This window comes from Callorhinus ursinus, unplaced genomic scaffold (genome assembly GCF_003265705.2).
Source record: "Callorhinus ursinus isolate GAN/ISIS: 27379988/994484 unplaced genomic scaffold, GSC_fseal_2.0 scaffold8, whole genome shotgun sequence".
Lineage (NCBI taxonomy): Eukaryota > Metazoa > Chordata > Mammalia > Carnivora > Otariidae > Callorhinus > Callorhinus ursinus.
In genome coordinates, this window is record NW_027397070.1 from 37,298,898 (window position 1) to 37,318,367 (window position 19,470).

The 19,470-nt window shown below is 39.1% G+C and overlaps 1 protein-coding gene across 3 annotated transcripts in view; it reads left to right on the forward strand.

Annotated features, from left to right (window-relative positions):
• The window catches only part of SYNE2 (spectrin repeat containing nuclear envelope protein 2), a 314,602-nt gene that overhangs the window by 79,648 nt on the left and 215,484 nt on the right, over positions 1 to 19,470 (forward strand). For all 3 annotated transcript variants that reach the window (XM_073895326.1, XM_073895325.1, XM_073895327.1), the window contains exons 8-11: positions 3,422 to 3,618; positions 9,452 to 9,552; positions 11,282 to 11,383; positions 13,963 to 14,100. In XM_073895326.1, the coding sequence (XP_073751427.1) occupies positions 3,422 to 3,618; positions 9,452 to 9,552; positions 11,282 to 11,383; positions 13,963 to 14,100 (538 nt within the window). The remainder of the gene's footprint in view (positions 1 to 3,421; positions 3,619 to 9,451; positions 9,553 to 11,281; positions 11,384 to 13,962; positions 14,101 to 19,470) is intronic.

Consider the following 19,470-nt stretch of genomic DNA (forward strand, 5'->3'; position numbering starts at 1 on the left):
TGCTCCATAAATGTGTATTGAATGAATGAATGAACAAATGAATAATAATCAACACACAACATTATCTCTTGGAGCTGTATATGACTACATTAAAAGATCACAGTCCCCATTGTTTAGAAATCTGTAGCTGAATTAGGGAACGGAACCTCGAAAAATAGTTTTTTTAAAGAGTGAGGATGATGAAAGGAAGGTAGTGCTCAGAAATTCTGTTTTACAAGGCAAAGGGTTTTTTTTTTTTTTGAGCTAGGGAGGCATTTTACTTTCATTTTACCCACGTGCTGGGATGGGATTCAGGAAAAATAAGGAATTAGGATGCAGAACTCACCATGAGATGGGCTGTGGAGTTCAAAAGGCATTCCTTGTCACGTCGTAGCATTGTCTGGATAAAGAGAGGCATAAATATGTCGCTAAGACCTCTCACATGGCAGGCTTCTGAGTAACTTCTTCCCACTGAGAGGCTAGGATGCTCATTTCTGCCATCAGCCTTACCTTTCTTTAGTTACCATTCACCCTTTGCATTTTGCAAGGGACAAAAAAACATGCATATCTTATGAGGTTTTAGGTATATCAAATGAACTTTTTCTTGAATCTTAGACAATTTTACTTCAGTTTTCTAAATTTTTTAATCCAAAATCAGCATGTGTGAAAAGCACTATTATACCATATTCAGACTTGTTTCATTTATCCATAATTAAATTTCAAACCATTTCAAAGTTCAAATATTTTAGCAGTTGATCTTTTCTCTGTGTCTTTCCTTGCTTTTCAACTGTGAGCTATGCTAAACTTACCAAGATATAGTAAATCATTCTTAAGTAATTCATCAGGAGTTTCTCCTCGTTTTGGCCATCATTGGTGGTATTATTAAGTAACTTTTATTTCCGTATTCTGTGATTCTCTGGAACTCACCTGAGTTCTAGACTATAGTAAGACCAAGTTGGAAGAAATATGTTGAATTTTCTTATTTCTGAAGGAGATAAATTGGGCCCCTGTTTGTAACTTCTAAATGAGCTTACATCCTGCCGATCATTCTGGAGCCCTAACCTTACACCGTCTCTCACACCTGGCAGCAGGTGCTTTGTGGGATTGGCGTCCACTCCTCAGTGCAGAGCTGACCTTGCAGCCTGGTGCTTTACTGAGGGCGGAGCCTGCCGGTCAGCCCTTGGCTCGTCTGATCCCCACTCTCCCCTGCCCTCAGCCCCAGCCCTCAGCCCTTCAGCTAATTTTGCTTAGTATCTAAGCACACAAGCTAAAGCTGGAATCCTGGGTTTGAGTCCTGGCTCCCAGCACTTTCTAACTGGTGACTTCAGATACTTCATCTCTTTGTGTTTGAGCTCCTTCAAGTCATAAAAATGTGGACAATACGAACACTTCATAGGCTTCTTATGTGTATTATCAGAATTTTTTTTAAAGATATTTAGAACACTTTCTAGACACAGTTGGACCACGTATTTGTTAAACAAGACAAAAATCACTGAATGCTATCTAGTTTATCATAGTCATAGTTTAGGCATTTTTCCCCAAGGAATTCAGGAAAGCCCAGGTTGTCTGAAGCTATTTCTCCAGGAGGTTTTTTTTTTTTAAGATTTTATTTATTTATTTGAGAGAGAGACACAGCGAGAGAGGGAACACAAGCAGGGGGAGTGGGAGAGGGAGAAGCAGACTCCCAGCTGAGCAGGGAGCCCGATACGGGACACGATCCCGACACTCCAGGATCATGACCTGAGCCGAAGGCAGTCGCTTAACCAACTGAGCCACCCAGGCGCCCCTTTCCAGGAGTTTTTGTTTTTTTTTTTTTCCTCCAGGAGTTTTTATCGTTTGATTCATACCCCAAATTAGTCCACTGAATTTCCTTGTGTTTTTTTTATGAGATATTAAAGGACACTAGTTGTTCTGGAATGTTTCCCACATTTTGTATGCATCTTTACTCTTATAGTATAAGACACTGATCCCTTGTCAAATACAGAGGAGTGATTGATGGAGTGGTTTGAAATATATACATTAAGCACCTTTCTGTGCTAGACACCGGTCGGGGATGAGCCTACCATGATAGACAAGAAAGACAAGGCCCTTGCTCTCCAGAGGCTTGTGCCCGTAGCAGATGGACTGATAGCATAGCTACGGTTGGCAGTAAGGTCAGGAAGGACTTAACGATGATTGAGAATGTCAAGGGTGGGAGGGCGGCCTTTATCTGAGGTGGTTGTGGAGCACCTTTCTGGGGAGGAGCTCTTTGCGCTGAGGCCTGAAGGAGGCGGCTTCGGGTGTATGAAGGTATAGGAGAAAGAGCAATCCACAAAGAAGGATTACAAAGAGCATCCTCTTCTTGAGGAAGAGGAAGGAAGCCAGGGTTGCGGCAAGACCGTACGAGGGGAGATGCCGGAGTGGGCGCGGTGAGCAGGGGCCAGATCGTGCTAGGCCTTGACTGAGAAATGTTATTCTGACAAGCTATGACAGGGGTGCGGGTGTTTTTTTCATAATTTTTTTTATTGTAGTAAAAGATGCATATCATAAAATGTACCATTTTAACCACTTTTAAGTGTATAGTTGGGTGGCATTAAGTACATTGTTATGTAACTGTCACCACCATCCGTCTCCAGAACTTTTTTCATCTGGTGAAACTCAAATTCCGCCCCATTCTCCCTCTCCCCCCAGCCCCTGGTAGCCAGGGGTCTACTTTCTTGGTCTGTGAATTTGCTGCTGCAGGTACCTTAAATGAGTGGCATCATGTAGGATTTGCCCCTTTGTGATTGACTTCTTTCACTCTGCGTAACATCTTCAGGGTCCATCCATGTTGTAAGATATGTCAGAATGTCCTTCCTATTTAGGGCTGAATAATATTCTGTTGCGTGTATGTATAACCCACATTTTGTTTATCTGTTCATCTGCGATAACTGGTTTTAAGCAGAGGATGGCAAGGTCTATCTCTCCAGTGAGCTGCCGGCCATTGATGTGCCACAGTCTATCATTTTATTTGCTATAACGGGAAAGAAAATTGTTTCCTCTGGAGAAAGGAACGTAACTCCATGTAGGGGTCTAAAGTCAGTCTTGAGCCAACAGACTGTTGAATGGAGAGCGTTAAACTTGTCGCGTGGAGGGCTGTTAAAGACACAGACCTCTGATCTACCGGCGGAGTTTGATGCAGTATGTTTGCAGTTGGGCCTGACTGAGAATTTGTATTTCTAGCCCTTGCAGCCCAGGTGATGCTGCTGCTGCCGGTCCCGGGGCCACACTTTGAGAACCAGTGTTCTGTGGTATTAAACGTGGCATTTTACTTTCATCTGACTACCAGATTAAAATAAAATATTTTCCTAGAATGATTTATTTGATTCACTGAAATTTATTTTAGTTACTATTGGATGTAGTGGATGTGCTTTGATAAATTATTTTCAATAGTATTTATCATGTTTTTGTCCTGTTGTGATAGGTGTGAGTCCGTCAATGTGACGGATTTTAAGTCAAGCTGGAGAGATGGGACGGCTTTTTTGGCTGTCATTCATGCCTTGCGGCCAGACCTAATTGACATGAGGAGTGTGAAGCAAAGATCCAACAAAGACAATCTGAAAGAGGCCTTCAGAATTGCAGAACGAGAATTTAAAATACCCAAATTGCTAGAACCAGAAGGTAAAGAAACCTCTTTCTTTTCAAAACAATGTCCAGTGAGAAGTTGGCTTGAAAATGGTATCTATATATAAATGAACAAAACGGCATTATATTTTACTCCTGAGGGGTTAAACTTAAACTCTATTAAATTTCATGAAGTTAGGAATTCCTATCAATTTGTTAACCTCTGTAATTGCAGGGATGACATGACAGCTGAAAGCAAAGAGTGCTGTTATTGGAAATAATTTGAGTCTTTGTCTTAATTTTCTTTCATTGTGTTCTATATTGTGTTCCCTTGATTCGCTTGTTCTGTTCTAAAATCTCTCGAGTAAATCCATTGAGTGAATGTATTTCTCCTCTCCAGTCCCTCCCCCTCAGTAAAGCTAACCTTCCATGAGGATAGAAACTGCCTTTGCTGTTTCTCCCTCTATGGCTGGCTCCGCTTTGCCATGATTATGCTCAATACATCGTGTTGGATTGTGAACAATGACAGCAAAATCCTAAGTACTGGTTATATTTGAAGAGATAATTATGTTAACTTCATAAAATTAAGATTAAAGTGATCTACTTCTTTGGAAAAGCATTTTACTTTGGGTTGGATTGTTGCTTAATTTACTGAAGCTTATTAAAAATCCTAGCAAGGTCATAAAAGAGGATGTAGGATTAGTGAAGATTATAATGAACTAACAGATTAAGAGATTCAAATTCTAGTCTCAGCTCTATAACCAGGGGTATGTAGTAAATGTGTGACTGGCTCTACAAAACAATGTATGTGTGTGCACGAGTGTGTGTGTTTACGTATACAGCTCTGTTATTACAAATAGTACTAATATAAAGCACATACAGCACATAGTTTCAATAATAATAAAATATATGTTACACTTTATTATAAATTCCATATAGCCCCAAAATACTTTTGTTGATTTGCACCAAACTCCTGTACCCATCTGAAGCCAACTTATGGTTGCAGCTGCTGGACATGTATAGTTCTGACATGAATGTTAGTGGATAATTTTCTTTATGTTCATGAGTAAGTACGACAGGAAAGAAGTCTGTCACAACTTCATTTGTTCTTCAACAACGTGAATGAGTTTTTTGCTGAATCTAATCCTGGAAGAATATTTCCTCAATTTTTTTGCACTATGTGCAATTTAACAGCTCTAAACAGGACATACTTTTAAGTTTAACTTGCATTATTAACATTTTCTCCATCCCTTTCTTCATAATCAACAAAACAAGAAATCAAGCCCACATTTGCTGATCTGTGTGTGTTTGTGAGGTTTGAACACTACCACCACGGCCGATTCCAGTGAGAAGTCACTGAATGCAGAGTAGGAAAAGATGTGCAACCCTAACACACCATTAGGTATTATTTTTTCTATCATACAAGTACAATAGAGGTAAATAACCTCAAGAACATAGGTAATAGTAAAATGTAGTAAAATAGTTGGGAAGTGGTGAGTTTTGAGTATCTATTACCTTTATTTATATATATATATATATTTTAGGCTTTTATTTATTTGAGAGAGAGAGATAGAGTGACAGAGATAGCAAGAGAGAGCATGAGCGAGAGGGGAGGAGAGGGAGAAGCAGGCTCCCCGCTGAGCCCCGACATGGGGCTCCATCCTGGGACCCCGGCATCATGAACTGAGCTGAAGGCAGACACTTAACCATCTGAGCCACCCAGGTGCCCCTAATATATTTTTTGATTGTGTGTTTATACAATTTAATTTTTAATGCTGGCTATGTTTAACAACCAGCTTATAAAAGTGCTGAAAATCCAATAATCAGCTCTCTCAAGCTGAGCCATCTGGCTCCAACATACTACTAAGTGACTGTGACTTTGTCACTTACCTTTTTTGGTTGTATACGGCTTTATTGTGATGTCATTCACATACCACACAATTTACCCACTTAAGTGTACAATTCAGTAGTTTTTAGTATATTGGGGAAATTTTGCCACCATCATCATTATCAATTTTAGAACTTTTGCATCATTCCAAAAATAAACCCCATCCCATTAGCAATCCATCCCTATTTCTCCCCACTTCTTCCAGCCTCTAAGACACACACACACACGCACACACACACGCACGCACACACGCACGCATGCATGCACCCAGCCCTGGCAACCACTAATTCTTTCTCTTTCTATAGACTTACCAAGTCTGGACATTTCACATAAATGTAGTCTTTTGTGGCTGGCTTCTTTACCTTAGCATAATCTTTTCAAAGCTTATCTCTGTGGCAGTATCTATCAGGACTTCATTTCTTTTGTCTTTAATAGGCCTTATGTTTTAGAACAGTTTTAGGTTTACAGAAAAATTGGAAAGAAGATCTAGTAAGTTCCCATGAAGTTTTCCCTAATGTTGACATATTAGTACAGTACATTTGTTATCATTAATGAACCAAAATTGATATATTTTTATGCTTTATTCACGTTTCTTTAGTTTTTCCCTGATGCTCTTTTTCTTTTTAGGATTCCATCCAGAATTCTGTCTTACGTTGAGTTTTCACGTCTTTTTTGACTGCTGTTGACTGTGACAGTTTTCTTAGAGCTTTTTGTTTTGATGATCTGACAGTTTGGAGGATTACTGGTCATGTATATTGTAGAGCACCCCTTTCCTGGATTTGTGTTATGTCTTTTCTCTTATTAGACTGGGGTTATGGGTTCCTCGGAGGAAGACCACAGAGTTGTTAGTGCCAGTTCTTATCACATCGTATCAGGGGAACGTGCTGTCAACATTGTATCCCTGGTGATGTTAACTTGATCACCTGGCTGTCAACATTGTATCACTGGTGATGTTAACTTGATCGTCAGGTTTCTCCCTTGTGAAGCTAGTTTTTGTTTCCCTCTCCTGTGTTCTCTTTGGAGGGAGGTCACTGTGGTAGCCCACATGTAGGAGAGTTATGCTCACTCTCCTCGAGGGCCAGTTATCTACGTAAATTATTTACACTTCTTTTGCAAGACCTCTGTCTGTTGTCTCCCGCGTTTATTCATTTATCCAACCATTGATTTATGTCAGTATGGGTTTGTGGACATTTTATTTTATACTTTGGGTTGTAATCTAATATTACTTTGTTTTATTTCTCAAATTAAAAAAGATTTTTTAAGCTCCAAGTTTTTTAGCCCCTGGGAGCTCTTTCAGCTAGCTCCTGTGCTTCTTTGACATAGCCCCATCCATGTGGTGTTTCCTTGTTATTTCTGAGCACACCCTTATTTTCTGACACTACAGGATGCCCCAGGCTCGCCTTGTACATTGCCTACCCCAGGCCTGGGATCAGCCCTCTCTCCAAGGAGTGCTGGTTGGAGACTGGCATTAGAGGCTAAGATCTGGGAGCTAACTGTGCTCGTTGCTATTGATTCTTAGCCTTCTTGGGCCTCAGTTGAATTAGGGGATATTTCTAAGTAAGAGTTAGCCTAATGATTCCAAATTTTTATATATTAGGTTTGCCATTATGTTAGTTTCAGGTGGCTTATTATTAATTCTTGTTAACTTTCCTTTCCTTGTTTTTCCTTCTTTCCCATTTCTTCCTTTCTTTGTCTTTTCTCTTTCCTTTTTGGCTTTTCATTATCTTTTTTTCTTTTCTTTGTTTTTCCTCATGTTTTGTTCTATCCCCTTTTCTGATTACTGGGTTTCTTTCTTTTCTCTTCTCTTCTTTTTTTTTTTAGTACTTTTCTCCTACTGTGATTCTCTAAATCTTTATTAGTATAAAATATTTTGTCTAGTTCAATATGTGAAAATAACTAGGTAAATAATGTAATAGACAGTATAAAAAGGCAAATTTCCACTGTATAAATGATTGCCAATAATTCATTTTAAATGGTTTACATAATAGCTTAAACTGTGAAGTACATCATGATTATTTATGCAAACCAAATTCTTTTGTCATATTTGAATAAGATAATTATCTTTTGACAATTTTATTAAAACATTTAATCATAATGCATAGCTGTATACACAATAAAATTTCTATTTTATTTTTTTTAAAGATTTTATTTATTTATTTGACAGAGAGAGACACAGCGAGAGAGGGAACACAAGTAGGGGGAGTGGGAGAGGGAGAAGCAGGCTTCCCGCTGAGCAGGGAGCCCGATGTGGGGCTCAATTCCAGGACCCTGGGATCGTGACCTGAGCTGAAGGCAGATGCTTAACGACTGAGCCATCCAGGTGCCCCTACAATAAAGTTTTTTAAAAGAAACATCTAGTTAAGTCAGTTTAATTATTTTATGTATCTCTTGATTTACTTTTTTTTAAAAGATTTTATTTATTTGTAAGAGAGAGATAGAGAGAGAGAAAGAGAACTCAAGCAGGGGGAGCAGGCAGAGGGAGAAGCAGGCTTCCCGCTGAGCAGGGAGCCCCATGAGGGACTCAATCCAGGATCCTGGGATCGTGACTTGGGCCAAAGGCAGATGCATGGCCAACTGAGCCACCCAGGCGTCCCATACTTTAACTTTTCTACTTATACTTTTTTTGCGGTTAAAGAATAACTCAGTTCTTAGGGATGCTTCCTTTATTGAAACTCCACCACTACCTTTTTATTGATACCTTTTGTATGTTTACTGTCTTGAATTTTATTATTTGGGTATAGATTAGATTCATGTTCTTCCTCAGCCTACTTAGAACAATCATTGGGCCCAGTAAACACATTTGCTAAGGCATGCATCATGTGTTATATTTGTTTGTTGTTTGTTTTTCTCCTAACAGTAAGCTCCTTGAGGGGCAGATAATGTCTTAAGGTATCTAGCATCTACCCAAGTGTCTAGCGTCCCCTTGTTGAATGAATAAAGTGATGAAACATACAGCTCCTAAGGGCAAGAACTCAGCCTTACCTATCTTGCTTGTGACCTGCATTTGTTGGCTCTCTATAAATGCTTGATGAATTTATTTTAACTGAATTAATAAATAAACACAGAAGATTTCCTTTTCAATATCTTCCTGGTTGTTTTGGCAACATACTAAAAGACATCCCAAAATTATGTGTTCATTTTGTCTGTAGTGTATTGATCACTTCTTTGTGATTTTGTGATCTATCTAATTTATTATAAGTCTGGAGAAGTCTGCATTTAAGGAATTTATAATATTTTTACTTTGTTTAATTTAGCATTTTCCAAATTTATTTCACCATGGACTTCATTAATGCACCACAAGGACTGGCCCACAGAAGGCCCTCAGTAAATATATTTGTTCCACGAATGAACAAATAAAATCTTGTGGATGTCTTCAGTAAGTCTGCCATACAACATATGCATTTGTCTGTCAGAGAGAGAGAGAAGCAGGAAGAGCGATAGGCAGAGGGAGAGGGAGAGGGAGAAGCAGGCTCCCTGCTGAGCAAGGAGTCCAATGAGGGACTCCAACCCAGGACCCTGGGATCATGACCTGAGCTGAAGGCAGATGCTTAACCGACTGAGCCACCCAGGTGCCCCAACATATGCCTTTGGAAATGCTTCAGTGAACACTTGCTGAGACCGGTGTGACAGGAATGGATTCCAGGCACTCTGTTCCTACACTTTCCTCTCCTGGAGGAGTTTCTGTATCGTGTCTCTGGAAGGAGGAAGGCTGTATTTTCTCCTTTCCACCCTCCCTACTCATGGCCTTATACGGACAACATGTAAGGTGGAAATTGAGGCTGTGCACATACTATGGGCAGGATTCAACTCAGCTCCGTTTGCCTGTGGATCTAAGCTCTGAGCCACCGCATAGACTTGGAGCAAGGGTCGCTGACCAGAGATTGCGTGGCCGGTTAACTACTTTGGTTCATTTCTAGGCTGTCTTATGGCAGAGTCTGTTCTTGTGTAGTCATTACAGTAAATCACATCTATAGCTGATTGATAGTGCGGCACCTTTTGCAGATGTGGATGTTGTGAGTCCTGACGAAAAGTCAATTATGACCTATGTGGCGCAGTTTCTACAGTATTCGAAGGATGCAGCTGAGACTGGAGATAAAGCTCAGGTATGTCCTTATAAGTATGACTCAAGAGCATTTTTGTTGTACCCTACTAGTGGCTTAATTTTTAAAATCGAGGTATAATTTGCACATAGAGCTTCAAAGTGCTGTTCTGTGAGTTTTGACAAATGCATACACCCATGTAAACCATGCCATAGTCACGATGTAACACATTTCTGTTACCCAGAATGTTCCACTGTGCCTCTCTCCTGTCTGTACCCCCCACCCTGGGCAACTGGTATTCTAATTTCACTGTAGATTAGTTTTGCCTGTTCTTAAAAATTTTTAAGTTAAAAGTGGTAATTAATTAAACTTTGCTGAATTATCTAAAATAACTTTTACATAGGCACTCTATAAGACAAATTAGGTTTAGCAGGCTTTTGAAAAATTCTAGAGCTATCTAATTTTTGTCTATTTTAATTTTAAGAGCTTTTTTGAGATATAATTCACATGCCATGAAATTAAACCATTTAAAGTTCACACTTTAGTGGTTTTTGGTATATTTGCATAGCTGTGCAGTCATCACCACCATCTAATTTTAGCATATTTCCGTTTTACCTATTTGACTACATGTAACTGGGATTGTATAATCTATAAAAAATGGAAGCAGTGTGTTCTGCTCTTCATCGTTGTTTGTTGTGGTACTCTTGAATCACTATCAGATTGCAATTTGGTTATTCAGTTTTTTCCTTTGACTCTCAGTCAGGTACACAAAATATTGTGGTGCAAATTTCATAAAAATCAGTGAGATGCAAATAAACACATATTCTGCTGCTGTGGAGATAAATGAGTGCTGTGAATTTAGTAAAGTGTTTTTGAATATTATTTTAATATGTATTTAAACTACTTCCTCAGACATGTTTACATGCAGTCATATTGTCACATTTTATGTGACAAATTTAGGCCTATGTTTTTCCAACTGTTAGGTTTGAGGCACCACGCCAGATTGTTCCTGACTCTGGAACAGAGACTCAAGCTGGGACACAAGCGTATAATTCAGTTCACTTATTTCTGACCTGCTGGGGAGCTACTCTTTTCTAATTAATTTTCTTATTAAAAAATAAAATGAAAAATTCAACTGTCCATGAAATCAGATGCAAAAATATACAGAAAACACTCCTGCTTAATAGAAAGAGAAGAGTAAATGAGGGTTAAAGGAGAATGGAAATAAGATGTAACATCTTTGGCTTTAACCTCTGGCAGTAAATTTTGCTTTCAAATGTAAGCAAGCAAGAATCTAAGAAAAAATAGTTATTCCTCACATCCACAGGATAGCCGAACCAAAACCTTTAGTAGCATTATTTTCAGGGTCTTTAAAATGCTCAAAATATTTTTGATGTCAGTGTATTTGGGTGTGAATAGCTCTTGAATTAACCCACTTTTAGATGTATTGGAAAACAGTATTCTGAAAGGCCTAATATAAATTGAGTAATTTAGAATAATGTTCTCTAAAATTGAGGAATAATAGAAATGGAGAAGCCAAAAAAAAAAAAATAGGGGCTTGCTTGCCTTGTCTCTTTAGCACATTATGTTCAGGTGCTAGTTTCAATCCATTTTAAAATTTAAGGTGTTTTGTGCGCAAGCAGAATTCCTCTTTGGCGCCATGAGTCACTGGTGTGTAATGATTGCATTATTTCACTGATGTTTGAAGTTGTTAATTTTATTGTTAAAAAAAAAATCTCCAAGTCTATTTAGGGTAGAGTTTTAAATGTGTGTGTGTTTATGTGAATTTTAGGGAATGATGAAAGATGCTGTGGTCTGGTTAACTCTACAAGAGAAAAAACTACGGGAAGTCCTAAAGGATTCAGAAAATGAGAACTACTCTAAAAAGTATGAAGTAAGTATGACTTTAAACAGCAATTTATTTGTAACTCACTGTTAAGGAAGAGTAGGGTGCTTTTGAAAAAAAAGTCTTTTAGGGTAATTATTTAAAGACTAAACAAACGCCAAGTTTTAGCATCGAGTTCTAGGACAGTGCTTCTCACATTCTGATGTGCGTGTGAATTACCTGGGCAATCTCGTTAAAGTGCGGATTCGAACTCAGTAGTTCTGGGTGGGGCCTGAGACTCTGCATGTCCAGCAAGCTGCCGGTGGTGCTGATGCCTGGTCCTCCAGGTACTTTGAATAGTAAGCTTTTAGAACAGGGCGTGGCAAACTGGTCTGTGGGCCCCACCATCAGTTTTTGTGAATCGGGTGTTACTGGAAGAGAGCCATGCCCAGTAAGGTATTATTCATGGCTGCTTGGGCCAGAATTAAATAGTGGCAGTAGCCACCATATGGCCCTCAAACCTAGGACATTTACTATCTTGCCACTTACAGCCGAAGTTTTCCAGTCCCCAGTCTAGAGCAGAAAGAATATTGAATGAAAAAAAGATCAGGAAATCAGAAATGAAGCCAACCCCGAATGATAACAAGATAGGGCCCCAATCAAGGTGTCCTTCGAGGAAAATTGACACCTGTTATTGTCCCCGTGTTTGAACATTCGCTTTTTACCAGGCGCCTTGCCAACCAGCATTTTACCTGTCACAGCATCTTATGGAGAGTGGTATTGCTATTCAGCCTTACAGATGAAGACAAGACTTAGAGGCACGAAGCGACTTGTTTGAGGTCACATAGCTACTGAGAGGTAGAGCTGGGATTTGAGTGAAGTCTGGCTTTGAAGCCCGAGCTCTCTTTATGCCCTGGGGCTTCTCCAGGTTAGGCAGTTGCTCCTGTACCGTCTTGAAAGAGACTAACAGGAGCCAAGGTGAGGGTTCTTCAGCCCCGTTTCTCAGAACCCACTGTCTCTGCAACTCTGCTCCCCACCAGTCCTCTGTCCTGAATAAAGCAGACACCCTCTCATGTGCCTGCACAGCACTTAACACCTCCAAGCTCTGTTTCCCTGTCGGAGGGAGTTGGACGAATCCAGTCTTTCTAACCGTACCATGCAGCCGATTGTGCGACTTGCTGGCAGCAGCATCCTTTTTGGTTTAGAGGCGTCAGAGAAGAAAGGGGATGGGACAGTTTCATCTTACTTTCATCTGAGCTGCATCAGCTTTGGCGCTTCTTCCGTCTTTGTTCTGGCCCAATATGGGTCTTTTTTAAAGATTTTATTTATTTATTTGAGAGAGAGAGAGCACGCGCTAGCACAAGCAGGGAGAGGGGCAGAAGCAGAGGGAGTGGGACAAGCAGACTCCCCACTGACTGTGGAGCCTGACTTGGGGCTTGATCCCAGAGCCTGGGGATTATGACCTGAGCTGAAGGCAGATGCTTAACCCACTGAGCCACCCAGGCGCCGTTGGCCTGATATTTTTTACTGACAAGATGCTAAGTGTCCACTGGAAGTGCTTTGCTTGCACATATGTCCTTGATTTAGTCATGGACCACAGATTCAGGTTTCTAAAAAGGCTTTATGAAGTTATTAATGATCAGAAAGAATTACAATAATTATCGCCCAGTTTGCTCGTAAAACTTAATCTTTCAAAAAAAATTTATATATTTATTTATTTTCAAAAGTAAGCTCTACTCCAAACACAAGGGCTCGAACTTATGACCCCAAGATCAAGAGTTGCATGCTCGGGGCACCTGGGTGGCTCAGTCGTTGAGTGTCTGCCTTCGGCTCAGGTCATGATCCCAGGGGCCTGGGATCGAGCCCCGCATCGGGCTCCCTGCTCAGCGGGAAGCCTGCTTCTCCCTCTCCCACTCCCCCTGCTTGTGTCCCTGCTCTTGCTAACTCTCTCTGTCAAATAAATAAATAAAATCTTTAAAAAAAAAAAAAAGAGTTGCATGCTCTCCCAGCTGAGCCAGCCAGGTGCCCCAACTCATAAAATTTAACTGAAAATGCTGTCAATTATTATGAATAATGTTTGAAATAATATTTATGGAATTGATGACTCTTCAACACTAATATTTCATGCAAATCCAAACCAAGGAAAGCTTTATTTTTAAAATTTTTGAGGGCAGGGATGAAGTATTTTCTAAGGTCTGTATAAAATGACTTGGGAAGAACTGGCTCAAGTGCAGTTAATCATAGACACATTTACATGTGATCACTGCTACCATATAGTTCTTACTTCTACTCATTCTTATTTTGTTGTGAATCCATATTTGGGGAGGACAAACAAACTCACATTTTCCATGTAGTGTCATGAGTTGTCCTGTCGAGCTGGGTGACCTGGCCACTCTCTTCCAGTAGAAATCCAAGAGTACTGACACGAGACACAAGCTGTGACCTGTTGTTACTGTGATGGCACTCAAATGATCAAGGTGCACTGATGAAAGATACCAGAGCAGTGAGAGGATCCTGAAGTCAGGAAACTTTACCTTTATCTAAGTAAAAATTTAAATGTAACCTACAGCTATAGACCTTAACATAGTGGATTACATTTCAGAAACTGATCTAAAATTTCTGTCTTGAAAATACTTTTCTGATTGTAGAGTCTGCTGTCCTTTTTGGAGTCATTCAATGAAGAAAAAAAGCCCTTTTTGGACATTCTGCCAATAAAAAGGAATCTGAATGAGCTGAATGAAGATCAGTTACAGTTGAGAGAAGCCTGGGATGGCCTCACCTACCAGGTTACTGTGTTATATTGATTGAAAGAACATTTTCATGAGGCAGCTTTGTTTGTTGGATGATTACTTTAGACTTCCATGAGGAATTCTGTAAAAGAGTACATGCTACATTAGAAATTTGGGAGAGTGTTCTTTTAGTTTCTCCGTGGCCTCATTTGGGTAGTGATTGATATTTAATAGGAATTTACAGCATTCTGCTTAGAGAAACTGCTTATCCAAAGTTTTTATATTTGCCATCAATGATTGGTTTGCTACAGTAGATTATCCATATTCTGATTGACCTGCAGCCTCATCTCTATAATGGACCAGGATCATGTGTCACTATTAATAGATGCTTGAAGGGGGTTAGGGACGAGCCTAGAGAGAATGTGTGAAGATGAATGTGTATGAATATATCTATATGATTTCAGTTGTTTGCAGTTTATTGAGATTTGTGTTATGACCCACTATGTAGTGCATTTTTTTTTTAAGATTTTATTTATTGGAGAGAGACAGAGATAGTGAGAGAGAGCAGGAGCAGGGAGAAGGAGAAGGAGGCTCCCCGCTGAGCAAAGAGCCCAACGTGGGGCTCCATCCCAGGACCCTGGGATCATGACCTGAGCCAAAGGCAGACGCTTAACCAACTGAGCCACCCAGGTGCCCCGGATGTAGTGCATGTTGGTGTACATACCATTTGCCCTTGAAAGAATGTGTATTCTGTATTTGATATAGCTTGCTTGCTTTCTTTCTCTTTCTTTCTTTCTTTCTTTCTTTCTTTCTTTCTTTCTTTCTTTCTTTCTTTCTTTCTTTCTTTCTTTCTTTTTCTTCCTGTCTTTCTTTCTTTTTTAAAGATTTTTATTTATTTATTTGAGAGAGAATGAAAGAGAATGAGCAGGGAGAGCGGAAGAGGGAGAGGGAGAAGCAGATTCCCCTGCTGAGCTGGGAGCCCGAGTGGGGCTCTATCCCAGGTCGCCAGGATCACAGGATCATGACCTAAGCTGAAGGCAGATAGATGCCCACCGTACAGAGCCACCCAGGTGCCCTTGATATAGTATTCAACAGATATCAGTTAAGATAAAGATGGTTGATAGTGTCAGATTATCTATGTCTTGATTGACATTTTCCTTAGTTTTATCGGTTGCTGAGAGAGGGCTGTTAAAATCTATAGAATCGTTCCTTCCATGCTGTGGATTTTGCTTCATGTATTTTAAAACTTGGTATTAGTTGTGCACATTTATGATTGTTATCATAATGACACTGATGAATGACACTTTTATTACTATGAAATATTCTTGTTTATTTCTCGTAATACTGGTTTTTTTTTGATGTCTACTTAATCTGCTATCAATATTATCATTCCAGTCTTATGCTGACTGATATATCTTTTTCCTTCATTTACTTTCATTTGAGTCTTTTTATTTATTTATTTTTTTTAAAAGATTTTATTTATTTATTTGGCAGAGAAAGACACAGCGAGAGAGGGAACACAAGCAGGGGGAGTGGGAGAAGGAGAAGCAGGCTTCCCGCGGAGCAGGGAGCCCGATGTGGGGCTCGACCCCAGGACCCTGGGATCATGACCTGAGCCGAAGGCAGACGCTTAATGACTGAGCCACCCAGGCGCCCCTTGAGTCTTTTTATTTAAAGTGCATCTCTTATGGGCAGCATATGGTTGGATCTTGCTTTCTTATCCATTATGATAATCTCTACCTTTTAGTTGGAGAGCTTAGTCAGTTAATATTCAATGAAATATTAATATGGTTCAATTTAGGTATATCATTTTACTCTTTTTTTCTGTTTATTCCCTCTTTTTTTTTAAAGATTTTATTTATTTATTTGAGAGAGAGAGAATGAGAGATAGCACGAGAGGGAAGAGGGTCAGAGGGTCAGAGGGAGAAGCAGGCCCCCTGCTGAGCAGGGAGCCCGATGCGGGACTTGATCCTGGGACTCCAGGATCATGACCTGAGCCGAAGGCAGTCGCTTAACCAACTGAGCCACCCAGGCGCCCCATTCCCTCTGTTTTTTGTATCTCTATTCTTTCGTGCCTTGCTTTAGATTATGTTAATATTTTTAGAATTTCATTTTAATTTATTGGCTTTTTTCTCTACTGCTTTCTATCGGATTTCCATTGAGATTACAATACACATTTAAAAATTATTACAGTCTGCAGGGCGCCTGAATGGCTCAGTTGGTTGAATCTGCCTTCAGCTCAGGTCATGACCTCACGGTCCTGGGATTGAGCCCCACATTGGGCTCCCTGCAGAGCAGGGAGTCTGCTTCTCCCTCTCCCTTTGTGCTCCCTCTTTCTCTCTTAAATAAATAAATAAAATCTTTAAAAAAAATTTTTTTACAGTCTACTTATACCACTTTTAAGTTACTGTAATTTTTATGTAGAAATCTTTTAATTAAATTCATTTGTCATTCTTTATGCTATAGTTTCTTTATATATAAATATATGTATATATGTAAATGCCATAAACATATGTTTAAAGTCCCCAAGACCATGTTACAAATTTTTGCTAAAAATAGCCATACATTTTAAAGAAATTAAGAGAAAAAAATGTCTCTTACATTTATCTAGATATTTATCATTTCTAGTGGTCTTCATTCCTTTCTAGAGGTTTGAGTTTCCATCTGAACTCATTTCCCTTCACCCTGAAAAAACTTTTTTTTAACTTATCTTATAATGCAGATCTGGCGGAACAAATTCTCTTAGTTTTCTTTGATTTCTGAATGTCTTTATTTTGCCTATATTCTTTTTTTTAAGGTTTATTTATTTTAGAGAGAGAGGGAGAGAGAGAGAGCGGGTGCAGGGAAAGGGGCAGAGGGAGATGGAGAGAAAGAATCTCAAGCAGACTCCCTGCTGAGTGTGGAGCTGGATGTGGGGCTTGCTCTCATGATCTGAGCCAAAATCAAGAGTTGGATGCTTAACATACTGAGCCACCCAGGCGCCCCGCCTTCATTCTTTCTTTTTAAACATCTTTTTTGATGTATAATTTACATATCATACAATTCATTCATTTTAAATGGATAGGTAAATGATTTTTGGTGAATTTACAGAGTTGTAACAGAGATTTTATGGTCTGCAAATCAAAAATACATGTTTCACATCATTTATCAAGGGTGTTAAATAGTCTGGTAGCTTAAAAGAACCACCCTCTTCAAGTACCTAATTTGGGAGAACTGGCATAGCTCTGGAAACCTTCCCATCAAGTGTCAGGGCTCATTGCGTCCCCAGCTCGTGTTCTTATCACAGCTTTGAAACTGACGCTTGCAAAGGGCAGGAGCTCTTGGTTACAAGTGCTCAACAAAATGGAAGGAGAGGAAGAAGATACTGTCTGTAGAGTTCACGATGTTCCAGGCCACAAAGACCTGGCCTAATTTTATTGAATATGACTTGGCAAAAATACCCACAATAATGAGAAAAACCATTAAAAAAACTATTTTGCAAGAGTAAGTGCTGCACATTGATCATAGCTTGAAAATCCATTCCTTAGTTGGATATAATACAGCTTGTCTCGGTGTGGCAAAGGAGACATTAATGTTAAAGTCATCAGGTATATAAAAGTCAATATCATCCAGACAGTTTCTGGTTCAGTTGTTTGAGCACACAATTACCTCAAAGCCTCACAGTAAATGGTTTCATTTTAAGCCAGCTATGCAAAATAGCAATATTCTGTTATTTTGACCTGACAAGATCAGTGCAGACCAGATACAAATTTTCATACAAATACAAAAGTAATTTACATGTAGAGTACAGCTCCCACGCAGAAAGCACGCGTTCCATTCCATCCAAAATGTATACAGCTTTCTTTTAGTTGTGAAAAGATCATCAGTTGAATTAGAGCTATTGTTCTTAGACTCTCTTTAACTCAGTCATGTATCAACTTTCTGACTTATTTTATTTTGGCAAATGTACAAATAACTTGGTTATAATGAAAGAACATATTAAAAATTCATAATGGGGCGCCTGGGTGGTCAGTTGGTTAAGCATCTGCCTTCGGCTCAGGTCATGTTCCCAAGGTCCTGGGATCGAGCCCCGCATCAGGCTCCCTGCTAAGCGGGGGGCCTGCTTCTCCCTCTCCTTCTGCTGTTCCCTCTGCTTGTGCTCTCTCTCTGTCAAATAAAAAAAAACTTAAAAAAAATTCATAATGATGAAAATATTTTTTTCATTCTTTTCCAACTGGAGGCTTAATTGCATATACTTAATGATTGAAGATTGTAGAGTTGCCTTTTGCCATATGTTGTTTGAGAAGATAAACTTGAAAGCAACTAAAGCAAAACAAAATACCACATAATATTCCTTACATGTGGGATTTTTAAAAAAAAAGTCAAACTTCTAGAAACAGCGAGTAGAAAAGTGGTTGTCAGGGATGGGGGGTAGGGAATAGAAGTTGGTAAAAGGGTACAAACTTCCAGTGATAAGTTGAGTAAGGTCACATGATGGCTATTCTTGATTAACACTGTATTAAAGCATCAAAATTTGCTAAGAGAGTTGAATTTAAATGTTCTCACCAAAAAAAAAAAAAGATGTGAAGTGATTGGATGTGTTAATTAACTAGATAGTGGGAATCCTTCCACAAAGTATATGTGTATCAAATCACCATGATCTACACTTTAAATATCTTACAATTTTGTCAATATACCTCAATAAACCTAAAAAAAAGAGCAAAACAATATGAAAACTATATTTAATGCTTCTAGTTTATGAATAGTTCCATTTGACCTCCTTAAAGGAGCCTAGCTTTTTCCTCATTTAACATCTTTATACTTGGGTATTTGCTCATATGTTTCTTTTTGATATTTGTCTTGCATATGGTGGCACTCAATAAATGTTTTTCAATTAGTGATGAATCAGATAACCCTATTTTAAAAATGTAATTTTGCTTTTTCTTTCTTCTATTTAAAATCAATTTAACTTTAAGAATAGTGGCAATTCATTTAGTAGAACTATAATGGAAAGAGAAATACAGATTTAAAACTCATACTTTTTTTTTTTAAAACTCATACTTTCATTTGAGGAAGTCATTGAGTGAAACACCTTTTAATTTGTGCTTGATCTTCATGGGGGTGGGGGTCTTTGGAATGAGAATGCCATAAAAACCACAATAGAGCTGTGTGAGTTCAGATCAAAAGCCACACTCTTTTTAAAAATTTTTATTTAAATTCATTTAATTAACATATAATGTATTATTGGTTTCAGAAGTAGAGGTTAGTGATTCATCAGTTGCATATGACACCCAGTGCTCATCACATCACGTGCCCTCCTTAATGTCCATCACCCAATTGCCCCATCCCCCCCCCCCCCTCCACTCCAGCAACCCTCAGTTTGTTTCCTATGGTTAAGAGTCTCTTACGGTTTGTCTTCCTCTCTGGTTTCATTTTGTTTTATTTTTT